The sequence below is a fragment of the Polistes dominula genome, unplaced genomic scaffold (genome assembly GCF_049000335.1).
Source record: "Polistes dominula isolate Pdom_NZ unplaced genomic scaffold, Pdom_raw_medaka contig_49, whole genome shotgun sequence".
In the NCBI taxonomy this organism is placed as follows: domain Eukaryota; kingdom Metazoa; phylum Arthropoda; class Insecta; order Hymenoptera; family Vespidae; genus Polistes; species Polistes dominula.
This window is the reverse complement of record NW_028300914.1, coordinates 5,925,822-5,949,080: the sequence shown is the minus strand read 5'-3', so window position 1 is coordinate 5,949,080 and position 23,259 is coordinate 5,925,822. Positions and strand designations below refer to the sequence as shown.

Here is a 23,259-nt window from a genome sequence, read left to right as displayed (position 1 = left end):
GTTAAACAAAAAATGGAGAACGAGTAAGAAGAAGAAAAGGGAGGAAGAAGAATAATGGAGATAAAAGATTATTAACCGTTAAAGTTTATTCATAAATAATTAGCTTGTTAGATAAAAGTCGACGTTATTACGGTCTGCCGAACGAGTCGAATTTTTAATCAGGCCTGAAAGCATAAAGGTTCGTTCAATTATGGCCGACGTGGCACAAAAGAGAGAGAGAGAGAGAGAGAGAGAGAGAGGAGAAACGGAGCTTGAGGAAAGAGTAGTATAGTATAGTATAGTATAGTAAAGTATAGTATAGTATAGTATAGTAGTAGATGGTCGTCGTTCTCGGTGCGTCGGTGATCTGAATGGAGCTCTGATTATCTCGAGTGACATAATGAGCGCTCGAGCGACTCGATTGCAGAGAAAGAGAGTGTCACAGTGAGAGAGAGAGAGAGAGAGAGAGAGAGAGAGAGAGAGAGAGAGAGAGTCAGAGAAGAGAACAAGTGAATAAGAGAGAGAGAGAGAGAATGGGGAATATCGTAAAAAGGCATCGATTGGTGCGCAGAGTGGGATAACTTCGCTTCGCGAAATCGCGGCTCAGGGAGAGAGAGAGCGAGAGAAATAGAGAGAATAGGAATGACGAATAAAGAGAGTGAGTGAGTGAGAGAGGGGGATGAAGGAGGGAGGGATGGAGATAGAAAATTCTCCCTGGTTTTCGAGTGAAATGTGGAGCAACAGCTCCTGTCAGAGAAATCGCCCCCAGGTCGGACGTCAAAATAAAAGATGGAAAAAAACGAAGAAAACGGCGAATGGCCTCGGTTATCTCTTTCTTTCTTTCTTTTTTACCGTGATGTATAGTAGGCATATATATGTATGTATATGTGTGTGTGTGTATGTAGCATTAGACGAAGCCTACGGTTGGTTTTCTTGCCAAACTATTGGACCGGAGGAGACCGTCTCGTAATCTTGCCCCCTCCCTTTTTTTTTATTTTTCTTCTTTTTTCTCTTTTCTTTTTATTTCAATTTAACTTTTCATTAGAACTTTTTCTAAAATCGAATTTGACGAATATATAAATATGTGACTTTGTTATAAAATGTTGATTTAATATAATTCTAAACTATTTAATAAATTATAATAACATACAAAATAATACCACAATTAGAACGGAATAAATAAAATAATATTACACTAAAAAATAAAAAAAGTAAGCTTATGTCATATGTAAATTGAAATAATTGAATTATTATACAGTGCCATCTATTGAAAACTTACAGTACCTAAAGACCTAGATAACCTTTAAATATAATAAATCCTTAAATTAGCAATAAAAAAAAAATAATCGCGATAAAAACTATTCCATATCCTGAGTTGAAAAACAATCACACAAAATAAAAAAAATTTCATTAACCCATTACCCGCCAATGGCCCTTTTTGCGAGGCATTTTCAAATTTTTTTTTTTAATAACTGCAACTTCAGAATAAAATTTATTCGTTAAAATCGAATTGATCGTATCTCGTGCTTCATGAAAATATGAAAAATTCTCACTACTTTATTCTAAATCAATAATTAATGATATAAAATAATTTTTATATTTAAAAAATAAAACAATAGTTCTATTTGGTTAGTATGAATATCATTATACAATTCATTTAATTTTTGGTTGCATTTTCGTATTGTGGCGGGTAATGGAGGTTAAAATCGGTTCAGTAATTTCGAAGTTCATTGAAATCCAACAATGTGACACTGAATTGTTTATATTCATATAAAGATATCCGAAGGGGTTGGTTGCTGTCGAATCGAAGGAAGAACTGAGTGTTTTAACCTTCTATTCCACGCATTTTCTACAATCATATCAGATTTGTTTCTTTCATCGTTCCCCCGTTGCGTGCTTTTGTTACTACCTAACGTCCTTCTGTGATTACATTTGCTAAAAGCTTCCTGGGCATGTGGTGGTTGGAAAGAGTTGATACGATGTAACGGTCTCTGAAATCACGTTTCGAAAGTTTTCCTATGTTCGCGTTAAAACGTTTCCAAAGTTTCCTTTTTGTTTTGTTTTCTTCTCTCACCCTTTTTTTCCTTCCCTTATTTTCTTTTTTTTCTCAACCCCAGTAAAACGAGGCAGTGAAATTTTTTGTTCTGCTACGACAGAACGAAGAAACAAAAAAGAAAAAGGAACAAAAGAAGAAAGAAAGAAGAAAAGAAAAAAACAAATAGAAAAGAAAGTAAATTATACTATACAACTGTTTTTTTTTTTTTATTTCAAGATGGGGAAAAGATAAATAATTTGGATTGGCGTCGGTGTTAACAGAGAAATCCTTAGAATTTTTGTTTAACTGCTCAAGGAATATTTTTACTTACTTAGGATATTCTCGTTTCACACAGCGGGACACATCGAATGACTCGTCGAGAGGCATCCTTTCAATTGGCGTGTTGTTTGGAGGAACGATCGATAAAAAGTGAATAAGAAGAAAAAGAAGAAAAGAGATAGGTAAGGGGAGGGGTGGGAGAGGGAAAGGGTTAGATGAATATGCATTGTCCATCGCATCATGACTTAAGAGCCACGACTCGAGAGACTTTAGTCTCGATGTCTATTGGTGAGACTTCAACAGGTAACGACTAGGAGGAGGGGATGGGGGCGGGAAAACGATCGAACGCGAATAATTTAATGCCTTGGACGTTTTTAACCTCCTCTGCTAACATTCTCAAATACCTTACGAGATACTAAATGTCCACTCGAATCTGTCATCCTGTTCAACAATTTATAATGTTATTTTTTTTCTTATTTCTTGATTATAAACGTCAGTTCTTCATAAAAGGAACAATGATTTTAACGTCAAATTATATATTCGATTATTATATTATAATAATTAATAATAATATTATTATTGTTAATATGGTATAGTTTTTTCTTATTTTTTTGGTAAAATATGATGTCATAAAGGACAAACATTTTTATCGCAATTTATAAAAAGAATGAATTCACGAACATTCAAAGGTATTTAAAATTTAAAACTCTTTTAATATTTTCATACAATCCAAATGAAATGTTGTATAATTGATCAGCATGCGTGAAGTTAGTCTGATGAATTTAACAATTTCCATTTCTCTTATTATCTCTCCTTTCGTATTTTAAATTAATTATACACAAATATCTCTCTCTCTCTCTCTTATTTCTTTTTATTCGCTTAAAAAAATCTTAGATAGTCTGTTTGATAGCCAATATTTTCACGAATTATAAATAGAATCAGTAATTACAAATATATGTTCTCATTCGGATCGGAAATAAATATCTGAAAAGATTTAAAAGAACCGTAAAACATATGAAAGCTTTGATATTATTAATTATTTTCTGTAACAAGATCACATTTGACGTTAAAGGAAATAAAGGAAGAAAAAATAAAAAAAGAAAGAAACGAAGATTGGAAAGGAAAGGGAAGTTTGCATGGGCAGCTTTAAAAAATGCCTTTCCCATGTCTGCCACCTACATGCATATGTACATACGTATATACATACATCAGCTTATATTAAATTTAATGGTGAACTTTTTTACGGTCCGTGAATATTCATCCGAGCAGGTTATATTCGTCCTGCAGAGGAGGGTGGTACACATATACGAACAAACACGCATGCATACACATACCTACACATACACAAACGGACACACGGACACTCGTTGGCAAACGTATCCTAGAAAGCTTTCGAACCGGAACGAGATTTACTACTTTGCAAGTTCTTCGTTAGCTTCTACTTTCGGATTACACTTTGGCCCTTTTCGATTCTTACTCTCTCCTCGCAATCTTTACCATCCTTCGAACGATTTATCAAATTTTCATTGAAATTAATCGTTTCCTTTTTAAAAGATTATGACTATAAGTAATCCAGTGTTGATCGTTAAACGCCGTTGCATACCATCGTTAAAAGTTAATGAAATCACTCGAGAGGAATTTCACGAAATTAATTAAGAACTTTCATTTAATGTTCACTGACTTATCTTTTGTTTCACGACAGAGTTATTGTCCCTTAGGGTGTAGTAGTAGTTGTATAGTTGTAGTAACTTTCCCTTTCTCTGATTATGCTAATTATTGATTCATTATATTTTAAGTTTGAGATAATTTGTCGAGAATTTTCTCATTAACAAATTAGATATTCGGTTACTGCGAAACATTTAAACGATTTTCGGTACTAAATTTGTCTTCATTAATTCGTCAATGTACTTTTGGCTAATTATTAATTATATTCTTTATAATTAAGAAAATGATGAATATTATTATGATTATTATTATTAATCTTAATTGAATCAATTAAAAAAAAAAATATTTCACAAATTATAATCGAAAATGATATTTTAGGGCTGCACGGGAAGGGATTATTCGAGTTATCGAAACAGTCGATAGGGATTTTCGTGCCAATGTGTAATCCCAAAGGACAGAATTAATTCGTCGACTTATCGAAGTCGAAACTAACGCTCCCGGGATATAGGATTTCCTTTCTAAGCGAGTCACTTTATAAAGGTGTGCAAAACCGTTCGGAAGATCGTTAGGGAAAATAACGATGGTGTTTTTTCAATTAAAGCGTCTTTCCATTCCCAGATTATCCGTCCTTCCAGAGTAAAGCCAACATTTTTATTTACTTCATTTTCTAACCAACTTTTTTCTACAAAAATAATCAATTTTGTTCGATTATCGATTTTATTTTACAATTTTTTCTTAAATCGTCTTATTATTTGTACTCATTTATTTATACGCTTGTATCAAAGTTCTTATAGGAATAATTCAAAGTTACAAGATCGATGACGGGGGTCATACTAATTTAACTCAAAGTTGACTAATTATACGGATAGGATTGGAACGTAGATCATTTTCGCGACTGCAATAATTTAGCATCGATCCGAGGATGCAATTCTGGGAAAGGACTAAGACGTTACTACTAAAGGGTGAATTCTCTCTCTGTCTCTGTCTCTATTTCCGTGTCTGTTCTTCCATGTTAGATATTACTCTGTCAGATGTGGTAACCGAGATGATTTTCGTAATATATCGTTCTAACAGTGACGTTTCTCGTGAAACGCTTCTAAACTACAAGTTTCAAGCTTACCTAACATTTCCCATTTACTTCTTACAATTTTATTTTTCGGTCTACCAACAAAAAGACATTCAGTTAAACGAATTTATCCAAAAAATCGTCGAGACGATCTTTTATTTCATCGTTATAAATCAAGAAATATTAAATGGCTGTGTAACTCAAAAACTATTTGAAATATGCACTTGAAATTTTAGTATGTTATTTTTAGAGGTATAGACTATCGAAATATGCAAAAAAATCGATTTTTTTTAAAATTTCACACTCGTGATGCCCCTTAATATTTTATCTTAACGCAAACGAAGATTTATTTGATTTTTGTAAAAAAAAAAAAACGAAAAACAAAAAGGAAAAACATGTCTCCTTAAAGAAAAAAAGGAAAGAAAAAAATTGAAACAGACACGTACGCAGGTTAAATTACGATTTAACGATATAGGAGTATAATGATGTACGCCAATTTGTACGTGCAATTAACTCGACATATCGAAAACCTTCGTGAATCCTGCTAACATAATGATTCATAGGTAGGATACAAATCGACGTTCGCGTTATGATAATTCACACGTCGTTGGTGCTCGTTAGTCGACGAGTTAGAATCGATTATTTGCGTTTGCGAAAGTCATTATCGCCAACTCTATCTTTGTCTATTTCAATGTGTATTATCTTTCAACAAGATGAGGATGTATCTAGAGATAGAGAGATAAAAGGGGATCAATTAACTAGGATGAAAGTTTCGTTGTCGCGGGACGTGTTTGCGGTGTAAACTTATCAACGTAGATTTAGGTTTTGTAGCATCCTATAACATCTGTTTAACTAAGAATATCTAAACTCAAGACATTTGTTGCTGCTTCAACAGATAGAAATGTAATCTATCAAATTGTCACTTACAGAATAGAACAATTATTTTCATTATCATAGTAAGTTTCCGTTATTTTTATTTTATATCATTCGTTAACTCGTTCTATACGCTAAATTTGTATATCTGTTTCGAGTTTCTAAGACTTTTGGTTTCAGAGACATTCCTATATGAATGGGAAATGTGACTATTTAAAATTTAGAAAGAAAATATTTTTCATTGATAAAATAATAATTGTTTTTGTTTTATTGTATAATTGTAAAAACTAATTGTAATTTCAAATAATTTCCATAAAATGAGATGAATTTAATTCGTGTATGAATTTCTTTATACAAATTATTTATAACAATTTGTTAATTAGTTAAAAATAATACGTGAAATGGTATAGAAAATATTGTGTCTTTTAAAATAACTTTCTTTCCAATACTCTACGACTTTTCATTTCAAAGTTATTTTATTATTAATTAAAGACAATTGTTATTTTAATTAAGTGGTAAGTTTTTTTTTTATAAATAGCTTATTCATTTATGTAATATCATTAATCTGTCGCAATGTTACTTTCTCTACAGTAGAATAAGGTTAATGTAATTTTTTAAGAATTTATTTACATTAATTATTTATAAAAAAAACTGTTTCATTATTGTTAACAATATTCTTAAAAAGTAGACAAAAATCTGCCCTTTAAAATGGTGTATCGTACAAGTTTGTATGGTCTTCCGTTCGAGAGATATTGTCATGGAAAGATTTTCATTCATTATTTACTACGATCATCTGATCATAGTAATAGTAATAGTAGTAGTTAGAGTGCGTAAATTCTCAGAATTTATGTAGGTCAATGGGTCATAGCCCTATTGAATGAAATTATCTAGGTCACATGATCAACGTAAACATCTGCCATTTAAATGGAAATATCTTCAGAACTAAAAATCATAGAAATTTGATTGATACATCATTTTAAAGAATAAAATGTTCATTATTGATTAGTATTTTTGTTAATAATTAATTAACAATTTATTATCAACAAATGATATAAAGAAATTCTTATGAACAAAATTAATTTCCTTTTACTAAAATAAAATTCAAATTGAGATAAAATAATAACAGTAAATACATAAATTAAATAGTTAATTAATAATTGACATAATATTTTTATTAAATAAATAATTTCTTCCAATAATTACGTGTTCCATTTAGACGGAAAAATGTGTATGACGAGCAGAGGTGTTCTCTATTTGTTCAACATATTATTAATAATTAATTAACAATTTCTTATAAACAATTTTTTATAAAAACCTTGAATTATATGATAGAGACTAAAAGTTTCTAGGTGATTTGAATACTTAAACTTGATAGGAAAAATACTTGTCCTCGTTCGTACATGAGAAAAATATGGATAATTTCAAAACGTTGGTCGTCAGAAAAATTTTTAACGAATACTCTAGCAGAGTTTTCAACGTTCTAACGATCCTTTTGCTAAAATCTTTTCAAAGTATTTTCAAAGTATTTACTAAACTTGGATTTGATCAAAGAGTACGAGAGACAGAGAGAGAAAAAGAGAGAAAGAAAAAAAGAGGTAAAGAAGGAAAGAAAGAGAGATAGAAAAAAAAAGAAACAGAAGACTGTTCGATGAAGTATGAAGCGAGTATATTTCCCAAGTGGCACTTTTCAATCGTCTTCGATGCGAATATATATAGTAAGTTTGCGAGTAAAGCCTCTTTGCTAACGCATTACTCGTCTAAAGAAATATTCTACAAGACTTGAAATCAATTCGCCTGACTCAACGAAGATTGAGAGATATTTTATCGAACAGTTTACAATATCTCGAAACATTTACTCGAAATATAAAAAAACAATAAATCAAACAACAAACATAAAACAAAATATTATCAAATTGTTCGTTGTAAATGAGAATAAAGTATTCTCTCTTATCTCGAAGATTCATTGACGAAGATGAATATCTAGGAGATATAAATAACAAAAATGAAAAAAAAAAAAAACAAGGAAATGAGTCCAAGTATTTCTAGAAATGTCGAAGAATTCTATCGTCAAAACCGTCAGACGAAAGAACAAAGTCTTTGTTCTTGTTTCTTTCGAAGAGGGTTGGTAGTAGTAGTAAAAATAACAGTAACCGTACTATTAATAGTAGTAGTAGTATTAGTAGTAGTAGTAGTAGTGGTGTAGTAGTATTAGTAGTAGTAGTTTAGTAGTAGTAGTAGTAGTAGTTTAGTAGTAGTAGTAGTAGTAGTAATACTAAGGTTAACGTATACATATATAAATTTCTTTCAGAGTAAATCCAAACCGCGCGTCTCTTTTACTCGTCTATCTTATATCATTCGTGCTTTTATTTCGCGAGAATATTTTGAAAGACATAGGGACCCTAGGCATTTCTGACTTCCTAGGACTTTCATTCCTTAGTGTGTATACGTGTGCGAGTGTTGTATGTGTGTCGGTGTGTTTTTATTATGGATAAAAGCAGTCGTTCGCAAGACGTTCATAGTCGATCTGAAATAGTGGAGAAAAGAGAATATCTTTTAAAAATATCACGAAAACGATCATCGAAGAATATTTTTCTAATCTATATATATAAAAATGTAGATTTCGTTTGTTCCTAATCGCTAATCTCTAAAAATACTTTATCGATTGTATTGAAATTTTAACATAACGTTGCATTCGCATACAGATATGTTTTAATTATATTAATTTATTCATAAAATAATAAACCCTTTCGCTACGGACAGATTTTTCGTCACTCTACTCCCATTTAACATCTGTAATCGCCTGTAAAAAGGAAAAAGTGAAAAATTATTACACAATGCAATTAAAAAACGTAACTTTTTATAATGTAATTTCGTATAGACCGTTTAAAAGTTATGCACAAAGTGTAAAACAATTGCAATGGGTAACCATAACGATGAAAAGTATTGGGATTTCTAGCTCTTGAATACACTATCAGTGGCTAAATTCAAAATTAGAGTAGATAGGTCGACTTGCTACGCCACACCCCTGCCAGAAATCCCAATACTCTGTTTACGAAACATCAGGGGTGACTATAGTCACTATTCGTAGCGAAAGAATTCAAAAAAAAGATACAGGTAAGTCCAACGCCATCTGTTGGCTATACATTTTGGTGAGTACGCGAAACATTTAAATATAACCTAACCTTTATCAATACGACAACGTTATATTGGGTTGGCAAGAAAGTAATTTCGGTTTTCTAGTGTGAAATTAGACTCAATTGTTTCTATACAAAAAATGAACTTTAAATTAAATAATTAAATTTTATTACTTTTCTATATAAAAAAATGAACTGTGAATTAAATAGCTAAAAAAATCTAACATTAACAAAAGAATAACGAAACAAACATAACGCTATCTATTGATGCAAGCCGAAATTACTTTCTTGCCAACCCAATATTTTGGCTCAGTCTGATATTTTAATATTTATGCTCAATTTTTATTTCCATTTAATTGAATATTTCTAATATTTTATTTAATGTTACATTGCGTTGAAATTGAGTTTAATTATTTTGTGTTGTCTTCTAAAAGGGTGAAGGGGCAATGTAGGTTATCTTCTACAGGGAAAATGCCGTTTTGCATCTTTTCATCTAGGGAAAGATTGAGGTTTCCATGGAGGGTCAGGAGGAGGGAGGTGTAACATTTTAAAAACTAATGCTTTCTCTTCTTTTTTTTTTCTATTTAATCAGACTGAGCCACAACAACGCGTAGCGGGGCACAGCTAGTATTTCATATAAATATTACTGTGACCCTTTCTATATGGTTGTTCGTACAGGCTTCTTAACATGGACACGGATTCGTATTATGGGTCGCTGATAATTAAAGGATTAATCACTATTTACTCAAAATAAAATTTCATATCATTATTATTATTATTATAATTTTTATTATTAATAATGAAATCTATCGTTGGATAGGTCGGTTATTTCCGCTCTCGTAACCTTTTTAAAAACAGCTTGAATGAGCAGTCCGATAACTGTCGTACCAAAGAAATGATCGATCTCGCGTAGGTATACGCGTTTATAACGAACGCATTACATAATTAACATAGAGACCTTGGCCTTCTAATATTAGAAAATTATATGACATAATACGTGTTTTCCCTATCTATCCTCGTTCAATTTTTCTTTTCTTTTTTTTATCGTTTCATTTTATCTCTATATAAGTTTCGAGGCAAATAATTTTTCATGATTCTCGTTTTATTCAACATCCAACTTTGATGAACGAAGAAGCATAGTAACTTTAGCGAAACTAGGTCTATCTCGAGCAGAGAATCCTCTCAAATAAGGCTTTGCGGCCTCTCTTCTTACGTGCTTGCAACGTACGTACTACCATCGACTACTGAATCACAGGCTTGCAGTATATCACAAATGAACAAAAAAATCCCCAAAGCTTCGGCTTTTCTTACCTTACCATTTCTCATGCTTACACGCGGATACGCGAACAACGTTAGGCATACTCGAGCTTTAGGAAAATCACATTGAAAAAGATTTATGATAGTACCTAACATCACGAATAGAAATTCTTTTGTAGTATTATAGAATACAAATTTTTTTCTATTATCGTATACATTTTAAGTATTTCATTTATATAAAATAACGTTAATGAGGGAAGAAAGGGAGACAATGAAAATCAATTTCACGATACCGGACAATAATGTAATACGATTAATTAGAATAATGATAAAGCTCCATCCGATTTAGTTCAAGCTAAATGATTCAGCTTCCAACATATTTCGTAACGTCGTATACGCGAATGCGAATCAGGGATGCTGAAACGTACTAACAATAAACAGACCCAGCAAATTATGTTCTCTATCTCCCTTTCTTTCTCTGCATGTATGTGTGTGTATGTGTGTTATGTGTGTATATATGCTTTTCATTGTTGAGAGAACGATATATTCCATGGGCCAACTTTACATATAACGTCATTACTGTCTGCTATGCGAGCACCGTGCATTGTCTCGACTTACTTGCCCATACTTCGTGTACAATGATGCCGAGCGACCGCATTGTCACATTAGGGTACGATGCAAAGGAACGTACAGTATAGTCGAAAAGGGGACAGGTGGTCGAGGATGGTTCTGGGGGAGAGAAAAGGGGGAAGGGGGGGGGGAATGTAGAAAGAGAAATTGGACCGTATCTAACTATGTAACCGAATCATATAAATTAATCATAAATTCTCAAATGAAATATTTTGATTTATCATTTCTGATTTCATTTATTATAATTGAATTTATATTTTTATTTGTTCTTTTTATATAATATCATGAAGATTATTTTATTTACAATAATACATCAGTTTTTGTTTCTCCAAATAAATATACAATATATAAATATCGAATGAAACGTCAAATGAATATCAACTTTTGTTAAAGAATGAAGGAATAAATCTCTTATGTTACAGTTCATGCGGAAAAAAGAAGGTTAGATATTGTTTTCTCTCTTTCTTCTTTTCCTTTCTTGTGTTTCCCTAGAGTCCTCGGGGCAATGCTGCAGCTTTACTCGAGAAAAGTGATATATATATATATTTTTCTGTAGACGTTTAAACGAAAAGAAAAGAAAAGAAAACGAAAAGAAAAAGAAAAGAAAAAGAAAAGAAAAAGAAAAGAAAAAATGATAGAGAGAGAGACAGAGAGGAAAAACGTTAGGTTTTAACGTCTGCTTGTCTTATTCCGGTAATCTTGAAGATCGTCACAGGAATACTCCTATATATGTGATAGCAATTTGAATGAAATTTTTTGATAGCTAACTGAATCTTAGAATAAAACTTAGTATTACTTTTTATAGTCTCAAAATATTATTAAAATATTATTACAACAAACATTGGTTAATTTATTAAAAATATTAATACAATGTTTATATATAAAAATTCAGTGTCACATTGTTGGTTTCCAATGAATTTCGAAACTATTGAACCGATCTTAACACTATCATTTTGACTGGTCGGCCATTTTAATTCAAAATTTCTACTTTATGTAACATTTAATTTCTGTAAATAATTAAGCGTTTTGTTATTTAAAAATGTCTATAAATCCATTTATCTATTAAAATTATTATTATTAAACATTTTTTGATATTTTTAAGAGTAAATAAAGACTGGAAGCCTCATAAAGCATTTTTTTTTATAACACCAGTTATTTTGAGTAGTGTGGTAGAAATAGGTATACTGAAAATGGTGGTATATCTAGTGTTAATAAAATTTGTTTTATATTTTGTGTATTTTTTTTCAACTTAGTACATAGGATAGTTTTTATCGCTATTATTTTTATTTTTTACTGCTAATTTAAGGATGTGTTATTTAAAGGTTATCTAGGTCTATGGGTACTTTAAATTTTCCCTAGATGGCGCTGTATCGCAATTCAATTATTTCGATATATTCGCGTCATACGTTTTTTTCAGAATTACATATTACATAATTAATCTTGCTTTTTATATTTTTTCCTATATTACTATTTTATGTAATCCATTTTAATTGTGGTATTATTTTGTGTGTGTTGATATTTATATATTGTATATTATAATATATATTTTTTAAAAATTTTGTTGTTTTATGTCTAATTTGAATTTCCAAAAATGATTAGTTAAAATTAATTTGACTGCATTAAACAATTTAGAATTACATTAAATTAATGTTATACAACAAAGCCACAGCAACGGGTGGCTTTTATAACAAAGCCACAGCATCCTAGTAAATAGATAGAAATTTTGGATAATTCGATTTTGATGGAAAGTTAGTAGAACCATGGTTAGAAGCTGAGAAAGAAAAAATATTTATGATACTCTCTTTTGCGTGTGGTCAATAAATCCTCGTATCTTCTTCGAAGACGGAAACTTCTGTACGAGTATGCGTACGTGTGTGTCATTGGTGGATAGAGAGAGAAAGCATGCGAGAAAGAGAGAGAGAGAGACTACTGCGGTCAATGCCGGTCTCGCTCGTATATGTCATTAGATAGTGTATGTCGCACTACGTTGGTCTACATTCAGAGATTACCTAGGATGCGGTTGGTATATCTACATATGTAGATGTATTCACTCGAACAGTAAATACTAGTCGATGATTCAGTCCTCCCTAAGGGGACAACTTCGAGGACAGAATTCCTAACATTCTATCCTCCAGGATCACATGTCTCTTTTAATCCAAATCATTCTACAAATCATTCCATACGTAACGATCATATTTTTCTACTTTTCATTTGATCAATAATTTTCTATTATTTGTATATTATATTTAAATGTTTTATTATAAATAAATCGTTATAAACGACCAATATTTGAGGTTGTCCAATATGGCGATTACAAATTTATATGGAACGATACTCAATTTTGTTTTAACATTAATCATAATATGTAATTTATTTTAATAATGTTGGATGCAAGATCCTAATGTTAGTCATACAGTTGTGTGTGTGTGTTATGTATGTGTATGAAATAAGTTGATCAACAATTGAATGGGGATATGGAAGGATCTAGAGTTAGTTAGTCGCGTGTGTGTGTGTGTTTGTGTACGAGATGCGTCCGATCAATGTTGTTGTTGGGAGATGAATTTGTAAATAGAAATATGAGAGGTATGATATACGTATTAGAAGCAAGAATGAAATGGAAGATAGTCGTGAATTGATTGATCTAATTGTAAAAGTAAAGAATGAAGATTTGTATTATATTAATCAATAAAATTCTATTAATAAAAAGAGAAAGTTAATCGAATTACGTTAGTCTATATTTTCTAGGTAGAATTATAAATAATATTCTGTAAAAAAAAATTCATTATAATAAAATTATAATTTTTGTGTATTTAACCCTTATTGGTCTCGTCATGTTTTTATATTGATGATTTTCACTAACATAGGTTATATAAGTGGTTTCGGTAAATATTGAACAAAATTGTTCAATATTATATTATAAGAATAACTTATTATTTATTAGAAATAATTTATTTTTTAAAGAAGTACTACAACTATATGAAATTATTAATTATTTAATTATTAATAAAATATTTTTATATTTTAAAGTCAATTCCCATGTGACTTACGACCAAGATAAAGGTAAATATATTATTATAAATATTGAATATAATATTCAAAAATTATTGTGTCTTATGAAGATTAGTTTTTTCTAGACGACCATTCGAACTTCCTAATCTCTCTCTCTATATATATATATATTTCTCTCTTTAGATCAAAACTTCGTACTTTGCAATTGTAATTCTAGTGTCTAGTTTGATCAAAGTGAATACATAATTAGACTTTAAGGAGTAAAGTCTGATGTATATTTCGTCAGATGAGGATTTAGAAGAAAGAACAGCATATAGTATAGTTCGTGTAGTTCAGGATTAACGTTCGTTGGATAGAAAGAGAAATAACGAATAAGTGACGTGTTAGAGAGGAGAAAATTCTTTACCGTGGGAAAAGTTTTTGATGGGAATCCCGATGGGACGAGATTAAAGTACGTTCGCAAACTCGTCGTCACCTTACTTCGATACGTATTTGCGATTTTTCTTCGAGATAACTCTTGCCATTCCAGTTTCCTCTCTCATCCCCCTTCAAGTCGCCCTCCCTCCTCCCCCTCCTCCTTTATTTCTATCTTCGTAATCCATCTATCGATCTATCGATCTTCTTTCTCTTTTCTTGTATTAGGAAACGATCGTATTTGGTGGATTATCTCGGGGAATTTTCTAGTTGAAGATTAAACCCTGTCGAAAATGTGCATGAAATGGATCCTTGCGAATGGTTAGAAAATTTTTCTTCGTTCCCTCGAGGAAGAAAACGAATAGACGACGACAACGACGACGACGAAGAAGAAGGTTTATATGAATCTGTCTTTGTGTCTATGAGAGAGAGAGAGAGAGAGAGAGAGAGAGAGAGAGAGAGAGAGAGAGAGATGCTACTAGCTGTGCAACGGGATTTAGAAAATGTGTTTTTCCGATCCTCGAGAATGGAAACTTATTTTCTTCCGCGGAGTTTCACTTCCTCAAGATTCAGTAAAAGAAGTTCGACAACTTTTGCCCTCTGCCGTCGCCCATTTCGCGTATGCTTGAAAGATAGTTGGATAAAATTGTTAGAGATCGATAGAAAGAGAAATAGAATCGTTTTCGTTGCTATTTATTTCCTTGTTTTTTCTTTTTTTCTTTTAAACGAACGATGTTTCGTTGTAAAACCAGACACGAGATTGATAAGACAAGAGGAATTTAATTTGTATATTTGGAGATGGTTTTAGTAACCTATTCGTTTAAACGGTATTCGATGTAAATCAATTAGGAGTATCATGGATTAATAAATCCGTTAAATTTGTAACTCGTGTCGCGCTTTACGATGCCAAGAGGATTACTCTTCCTCGAAGGATGGAATATTAATGAGTTGACTTGAGTTCCCATTGAATTTTGGATATAATGAAATTCAATCCATAGTTTAAATGATTTTACATAAATAAGATAGTTAATCATTTGATTGGTATTTCATTAATCATGCACTCTTCGTTACAATATTAATAAAAATAACTATTATTAATTGTATATCCTTCAATAAAGTTTTTCAACAAGTTTTAAAAAACAAAAAAGAGAAATATAATAATCGTATTATTAATTGTTTCGATATATTATATAATAGTTTAGAGTTGCAGTTAAATTTAGATTTGAAAAAATGATTTTCCAATATTTGTCAACACCAGCAATAACTCAAGATTTTTCTTTTATAATAAATTAAAAAACGCGTTTAATAATTTGCAGCTTTTGTTGAGTTCTATCGTCGATAAGAGCTTCAACACCCCATCGGTTTCGTGTTCACATGTGTTTTCCGAAGTACTTTTCGCCATTGACCCCAATATTCTTACTTCCTTTTTCTCTCATGTTCTTTTTGTTCTAGTAGCTTAAAGGTTAAGTATTATACCAATATAACGAGCCTGATAAATCGTTACGACAGATTCTTCGAGTTTTGCCATTTATCGATCTTCAGATATAAGTATAAGCTTACATATATTTGTGTATGAGCAAAGTAGCAAAGTAAGTAACTAAGCACGTATATATAACGTTAAAATTAATGAGAGTAAAGAACATAAGCTCGAATCTTTCTCTCTTTTTCATTGTATTCTATTTTAAAATTATTGGAGCGTTATTTACGCGTCTTCTTGTATTTTTTCCTCTTGCGGCATATTTTTTTCTTCTTTCTTTTTTTTTTTTCGATATATTTCATAAGAGATATCTACGAGAGTAAATGAAAATTACGTTGGCACAAGAAGTATAATATCAAAAAAAAATTTAACTCTTTCATTACTAGCGACCTATATACGAGTCAACCATGCAAAGATCCCGTATGAATCATCCAACGACCCATTTAAGGGTCTATCAATTTTAATATGAAAAAAATACTCGTGTCGATGCATACGTTAACGAAAAAAAATTTATCGTAGTATATTTTGCAAAGCATATAAAAGTATTGTTTGTGATATATTTTGCTTTTTTTTGCAGTGAAACTTTTTAGGGGATGGTAACGACAAAATTTTATGAAACAATATGAAAGAAGGAGAGTTGAACGAAATTATGGAAAATTTCTGTGTTTCTTGTGACGGAAAAAAGAATGACTTATGGATTTATGGGTTGGAAATAAAATAACCGGCCATTTCGTACATTGCCTTAGACATAAGCTGAGTATTGTACGAAATAATTATAATAAATATTGTTTTTGCAATATATTTCACTTTTTTCGAAGTGAAACTTTTTAGGGGATGGTAATAACATTCTGGAAGATTTTTGTGTTAGTTATTACGTGTGTGTGTGTTTGTTTATACCAGAATAAGCTTAATGCCCATTAAAATAGGAATAATTATACATTTTTTTAACAATTATATGTACTTACAAATCTATGTAATATGTATCTATGTAATATTTTTCGAATATTAAACAATTTCTATCTGATATTTTATTAGATGAAAATATTGAAATTAAAAAACGTTACTTGCCAAGAACTTTAATATAAATGTATTTTGATTTAAAAAGTAGAAAATATTATAGAAGTACCGTACCGTGTTCGATGTACCTTAATTGATTGTTAATTAATCGAAAGAAATGTACATTCTCTTTGAAATCCAACGAAAGACTGACACTTTGTTTTTTATGAAAGTTAATTAACATTTTTCTTATTTATTCTTGTTTAAATGACTTCTCTAAAGCTATATATAAAAAATGAAAAAATAATATTCATAGTAAATAGAATGTGTTCTTTTAAAAGTCATATAAACAACAATCGATAAAAGAACTTTCATAGAGGACAACGTGCCAGTGTAACGGTGCATTTCGAGAAAGAAGGTACGTCGAACTATATTCTGTGTTTTTAGACTAAAATTTACATTTCTTTGGATTAATGAACAATTATTTAAGGTATGTCCATAATTCTAATATATTCTATTAATATTTGAGAAGAAATGTGCCCATAATTATATATATAATTCATATAATATATAATATAAATATAATATATATATATAAAATAATATTATATATATTATATATTATGTATTATATTATTTAATATTATACTAATTATTAATATATAATATATAAAATAAAATATAAAATATAAAATAAAATTTTGACTTATCTTAGACCACTTTCATAATTATGGGTACAAATGGAATAATATTTTTTATGCAACTTCTCTTATAACATTCATATGTTCTTTTGAAATATGTAGGAGGATTATTGCTAAGCCAATCACATTCTAGAGGTGGATTTCAACTCTAATCATAAATCATCTATTTCAAAATTTCTTTTTGTAATTTTTCAATTTAAAAATAACAAATAACATACCTATGTCCATCATGTGTAACTCGCCGAAATGACGTGCAGCATAAAGATGAAGAAAGCCGAAGGCTAGTTGCATTCCTGTAGTGAGCAACAGGGCGAGAAAGCCAGCTGCACATACTAACCACCCCCAGCCACCTTCCGGATAGAAATGTGCTCGCATACCGGCAACGTCTATGCCTGACAGTAAAGATTATCTTATTTACAACAGCTCATTCTATTTCATTTCACTTATTTCGTAATATATTTTCTGTCGATTCAAGAATTTGTTATACGAAATTTTTATTTACGAATGTTTTATATTTGTATATTTTCTTTATTTTTTCCTCTTTTTGTGTATGATTTTAGTAATTTGAAAATGTTTTCTTAAATTATATTTATTTACTATTTATAAGATAAAATATTTAAATGTAGGCATTGTTCTAAATTTTAAATCACAACATTTGTATTTATATATATATATGTTAATATACAATTATTTTTTATATACAATTATATTATATATAATATATTTAAAATATTTTTAATTATTATATTTTAGGTTTCTTGCATTAACCAAGAAATTTGTGACTTTATTTATAAAATGACAATTAACTTATTCGAATTAACATAAGAATTTAAATTTTAAACAATTCGTGATCCCGCATATGAAGTCAATCTTTGAAGCCGTTAAGTTTAATTAATCTTTGAAATCGTTTAGGGTACACGTTGTTAAACAAACACGTTATTTGCATAAGTTCGAAGATTCAACGTTATACATATATGCGAAATTAAATTCTAACCGTACTATATTATATGTCATGTACTATGCTAGGAAGAAAATGTTCGAATTGAAATTATGGTCTGTGCTGTACCTGTACGTCGCAATGCGGGAACACAACGATGAAGACTTCGTAAATCACCGAGTACCCAATTTGCGTTTCCTGCCAAACTTTCTTCCGTATCCGTGTAACGTATTCGAGTGTCTGAAAATAATCAAATCATTGTAATTAATGTTATTCACTGTAAACAGTTATTTCATATTTTCTAAACATTCTTTTAAACATTTGAAATTTTTATTCTACCATTGACGTAATTAATTTATTTCATAACATATCGTTATACGTAGAAATTGAAACGAATTTCAAATTTTCAACACTTTTACCTACGATTGTACTTCTCAAACATCCTCAAATTAACATGATAAATCTAGATATTATCATGATAACACGAACCATTTTTATTTCAATTATACATTCAGTTGTAATTGGATATAATTTGAATAAGAGATGAGATATCAAAATATGTTACGAGAACGAGTTTTTAAAAGAGAACAAAATCTTCTTTGTATTAGTTCAAAAGGAGAAAAAGGGAGAGAAAAGAAGTGGGGGGGGGGTAAGGAAAAAGAAAGATATACGATTACGTTGAAAGTGGTACACTCAAACGTTCGCTTTCTTAGAAAAATATCTACCAAAGTAGCTCGTATGTAAATTAAACACGGTTACGAATCGTCAGAGTTTCTTTTCAGAAGTTGTTGACGAGGAAGTAGTAGAAGAAGAAAAAGAAGAAGAAGAAGAAAAAGAAGAAGAAGAAGTAAAAGAAGAAGAAAAGGGAAAAAAGATGAGACTAGTAGTAGCAAGGTATTAAAAAGAAGGAATTGGAAAAGGGGAAAAACGGTGGTGTATCTTCTTAAGGAGCTTCAACCGAAGGGTGGTATCTTTCAGCTTCGTAACGCTGTATTTGCGTGTTTCGGACAGCTGTAGACGACAAGAGGGAGGGGAAGGGGGAAGAGAGAGAGATAGAAATATACAAAGTGGAAAAAGAAATACGAGAGATATATGTCGAGAAGAAGAGTTTGATAACATTTTACGTGAAACGATCGAAGGATCTCGTCTTATTTCTCGAATTATTTTCGCATGGTTTAGCCAATATTCATGTATATATATTACGAGCATACTATAGTATAAACGTACGAGAGATAGAAGAAAAATTATTAACGGAAAATATTTTTTTTTTAGAACTTGTATGAGAATATCGTTTTTTTAAATTTAATTTTTAATAAATTTACGAACCTTATATATAATATATTGGTCGGTTGGTTATACACGTGGTATCATTTTTGCTCGGACGATCCATAATTTTGCAAAGAATTTTAGAAAAAATATGTAAATTATGTTAATATGATTTATCCTTCGACGTTTTTTGCGTGCGTATATTTTTTTTTTTCTTTTTTATTTTTGCTATTTTCTTTTTCGTTAGAAAACTTTGCGAGATAAGGGAATAGGGTGAAAAAAACGTGTTTCTTTTCCATCAAAGTTTACCTCGAGCATATCTAACGATTTGGATTTTTTCGTTTTACGATAGTTTAAGGAATATTGTGATATTAACTCCGAAGCATATATCCTAGCATTTTCAATATTGACAGTATAGGACATCGATTTCCGATTAATCGATAAGAAATGTTGTCGAGTATTTAACGTAAGAATTTCTATGGGATGGAAGGAAGGGGAAGGGGGATTTATCGGTTGTATTAAAAATCTTATTTCTCCCGTCATTTATTTTCTATATTATTATGCATTATTTTAATTTTTACATCGTTTATAATATTGTAATTAAATCTTATTCGTATGAAAATGGTATATGTAGTTGTAAGTTTTTAAGTTTGTCTGAGAGAGTAAAAAAGAAAGGTGAATATTTTTTAATGGAAAAGAAAGAAACACGGAAAAGAAAGACTTAGGTCAAAGTGTTCATGAAAGGCAGATGACAGAGTATAACGTGCAAGGGCAGAAAAGCGATGGTACTTTGAGTAAAAGGTAAAGAGAAAAGGGCTTTGGATGACTGTAAAGTGGAAAGTGAGATCGTACCTACTGACTCGTCAAAATCACGTATTTAAGTATAAAGTAAAATGAAATCTCCGAAATTTCTTTCCCTTTTTTATTTCTACACAAAATTTTTAATTTCATTCTCATTATTGTTTTTTTTCTCTTTTTGTTTATAATTCCGACATGAGTTTTAATCATCTGTAATACATGTGTACCTGATTTTGTATTTTTTCTTCTTTCCCTTTTTTTTCTTTTTATTAAAAAAAAAAATAAAAAAGATATAATTGTTAGTTAGATTTGAATCGAATAATTACACGTGTTCCATTATAATCTCGAGAAAAGCGGCTTAAAAAATAATAGTACGACACAGTACAAGTTTTAACTCGTGAAAGAAACGAAAGGAGATAAAGAGAAAAAAAATAGGGTGGTGAGGGGGAGTGAGCGGGACGATCTATTAAACTGTGTGTTAGATAGAGAGAAAGAGAGAACAAAAAAAAGAGAAAAAGAAGGGGACTGACAATGAGAGAGAAGAGTCAGTGACGCGTCGTTGTAGCAAAGGTACAAAAAAAACGGGTCGATGATTGTGAAATAGAAAAGTGAAAATATTTCAACTACGTAAATAAAAAAAACTTTCAAGACAAATTTAATTTTCAACTTTTTAATTATAATAAAAAAAAAGAAATAATTGTTAGAGAAAAATTATCATTTGATTTTAATATTATAAATAAAAAAACTGTAACAATACTGAAAAGGATAAACAATTATAATTAGATGGTAACGAATAATTAATGCAATTTTGATTAACTAATGAATTATGATTTTATCGAATTCGTAGAATTCTTTTTAACAATGATAAAATGTGGTGCAGTGTTTCGAAGGGAAGAATTAATAAAGAGAAAAGGTTATATATATATTTTTTCTACGATATATATATATATATATTCGTAGAAAATGGGGTTTGGTATAAAAATCCTGACACTTCTGGATATGAAATTATCGTGGAAGGAATTACGAGGCCGCCATTAAGTAGGTGTCGCAAAAGTGTGCTGGGCATAAAAATTGCTGACGAGCTCGTTCCTAAAGGTCTAGAAACGATTAAATTGAATTTCACGCTTCTCTCGTCAGGACAAAGTATCTTTGAAAATGAATTGTGATCTTTCGATTCGAATGACATCTTTCCTTGATCTGTCTTATCGATACTTTAAACCATTACCAATTCAAATTTTTCTAATGGTTTCTAGCAACGATTATTCGGTCACGTCGTATTAAAGAAGATTTATTCAAATTCTCGTTCAAATAGTAAAAAAAAAGATATTAATCCTTCCGTTTTTATTGATCCCATATAAAATATCGTATCGATAGAAACAAAAATATGGAAATGATAGGATTAATATAAACGTTAATAAATATTACTATTATTTTTTCTTTCAATACAAATTTGTATTATCAATGGAAAAGCAGCTACTGTAAACAGTAAACCGAATTATTTTCTCTTATTTTTTGTAAAGGGTATGTTTAGCAAAACGTTGCAATCTAAACTAACAAGTAGCTGTTCGAGTGTGTATGTATTTCGCATATTACACGATTTCTCGCATCTTGTTCGTTTTCTCTCTTACTATGATTATACAAGTTTCACCATAAACTCGCTATAATAGCATCGTAACATTTTCTCCTCGCACGATGAACTTCGACCGTTTGGAATAATATTGTGTTTCATTTCTCTCTCTCTCTTTTTCTCTCTTTTAAACTCGGTTTTATTCTTGCAACCTTTTCCTTTCTTTTTTCTTTTTGTTAACGATTAAACGAAACTGTATCCTGTATCTGCTTAAGCAATTAAACTTATCGAACTTATCGAACGTAATACGAGTACTTACTTTCATTAATTTTTTTTTCGTTTCGATCGAAGATATTATTTTCTTTTTCTTTTTTTGTATCAAAATTTGGTGGTATTACAACGACTAAAGTAACATTTTAAATGTCACCTCTTGAAAAGTTTTCTATTTCAATAATAAAAGCTCGTAGAAAAAACTTGACGATAGGATGGATGAGTTTCGATTTTCGTTACTCGTCGTAGTTTTATTCCACGGGTTGTTGGATTCGACGACAATTGTGCTAGGCAGTTAGCATACGACGTAGAAAAATGATACCATAAAATGGAAGAAAAGTCTTTTGCTCCTTTTACTTTTTACCAACGAGTTATACGTGTATATATATCTATATATATTTTCTCTCTCTTCCTTGACTTTTCTAAAGGTTTCGACCTAACTCTTTCTATCACGATTTCTTCCAATTCTTTCATTTTTCTTCCTATATTTTCGCATATTATCCGATTTTCTGCGTTTTCCTTTCAACTAGATTCTTACTACTAACTTTTAACATTAACCTTTACGATAATAATTTTTCTATAATTCTTACCAACTATACTTCAGCAAAAACTTTTTCGAATAATATCGATCTTGACTCTCTTAGATATTATTTTTCTTTCAAACTCGACAACAAATATGATTCATCGTAATTTGAAATGATACAAATAAAATAATTTTTAATAATAATTTTGGACAAGGATTTTATATAAAATTAATCCTTTTTTTAATTAACAATACTAATACTTGTCTATATATATGTACTAAGATGCTTCGGGCACGCGTTGCTGTGGCTTTGTTATAAAACGTTGATTTAATATAACTCTAAACTATTTAGTGCAGTCAAGTTAATATTTAATAATAATTTC

At 30.3% G+C, this 23,259-nt stretch overlaps 1 protein-coding gene across 1 annotated transcript in view; it reads right to left on the bottom strand.

Annotated features, from left to right (window-relative positions):
* LOC107065044 (monocarboxylate transporter 10) overlaps nt 1-23,259 on the bottom strand; it is a 150,489-nt gene that overhangs the window by 29,895 nt on the left and 97,335 nt on the right. The window contains 2 exon segments of the mRNA XM_089169925.1: nt 17,734-17,907; nt 18,582-18,692. Coding sequence (XP_089026051.1) covers nt 17,734-17,907; nt 18,582-18,692 — 285 coding nt within the window.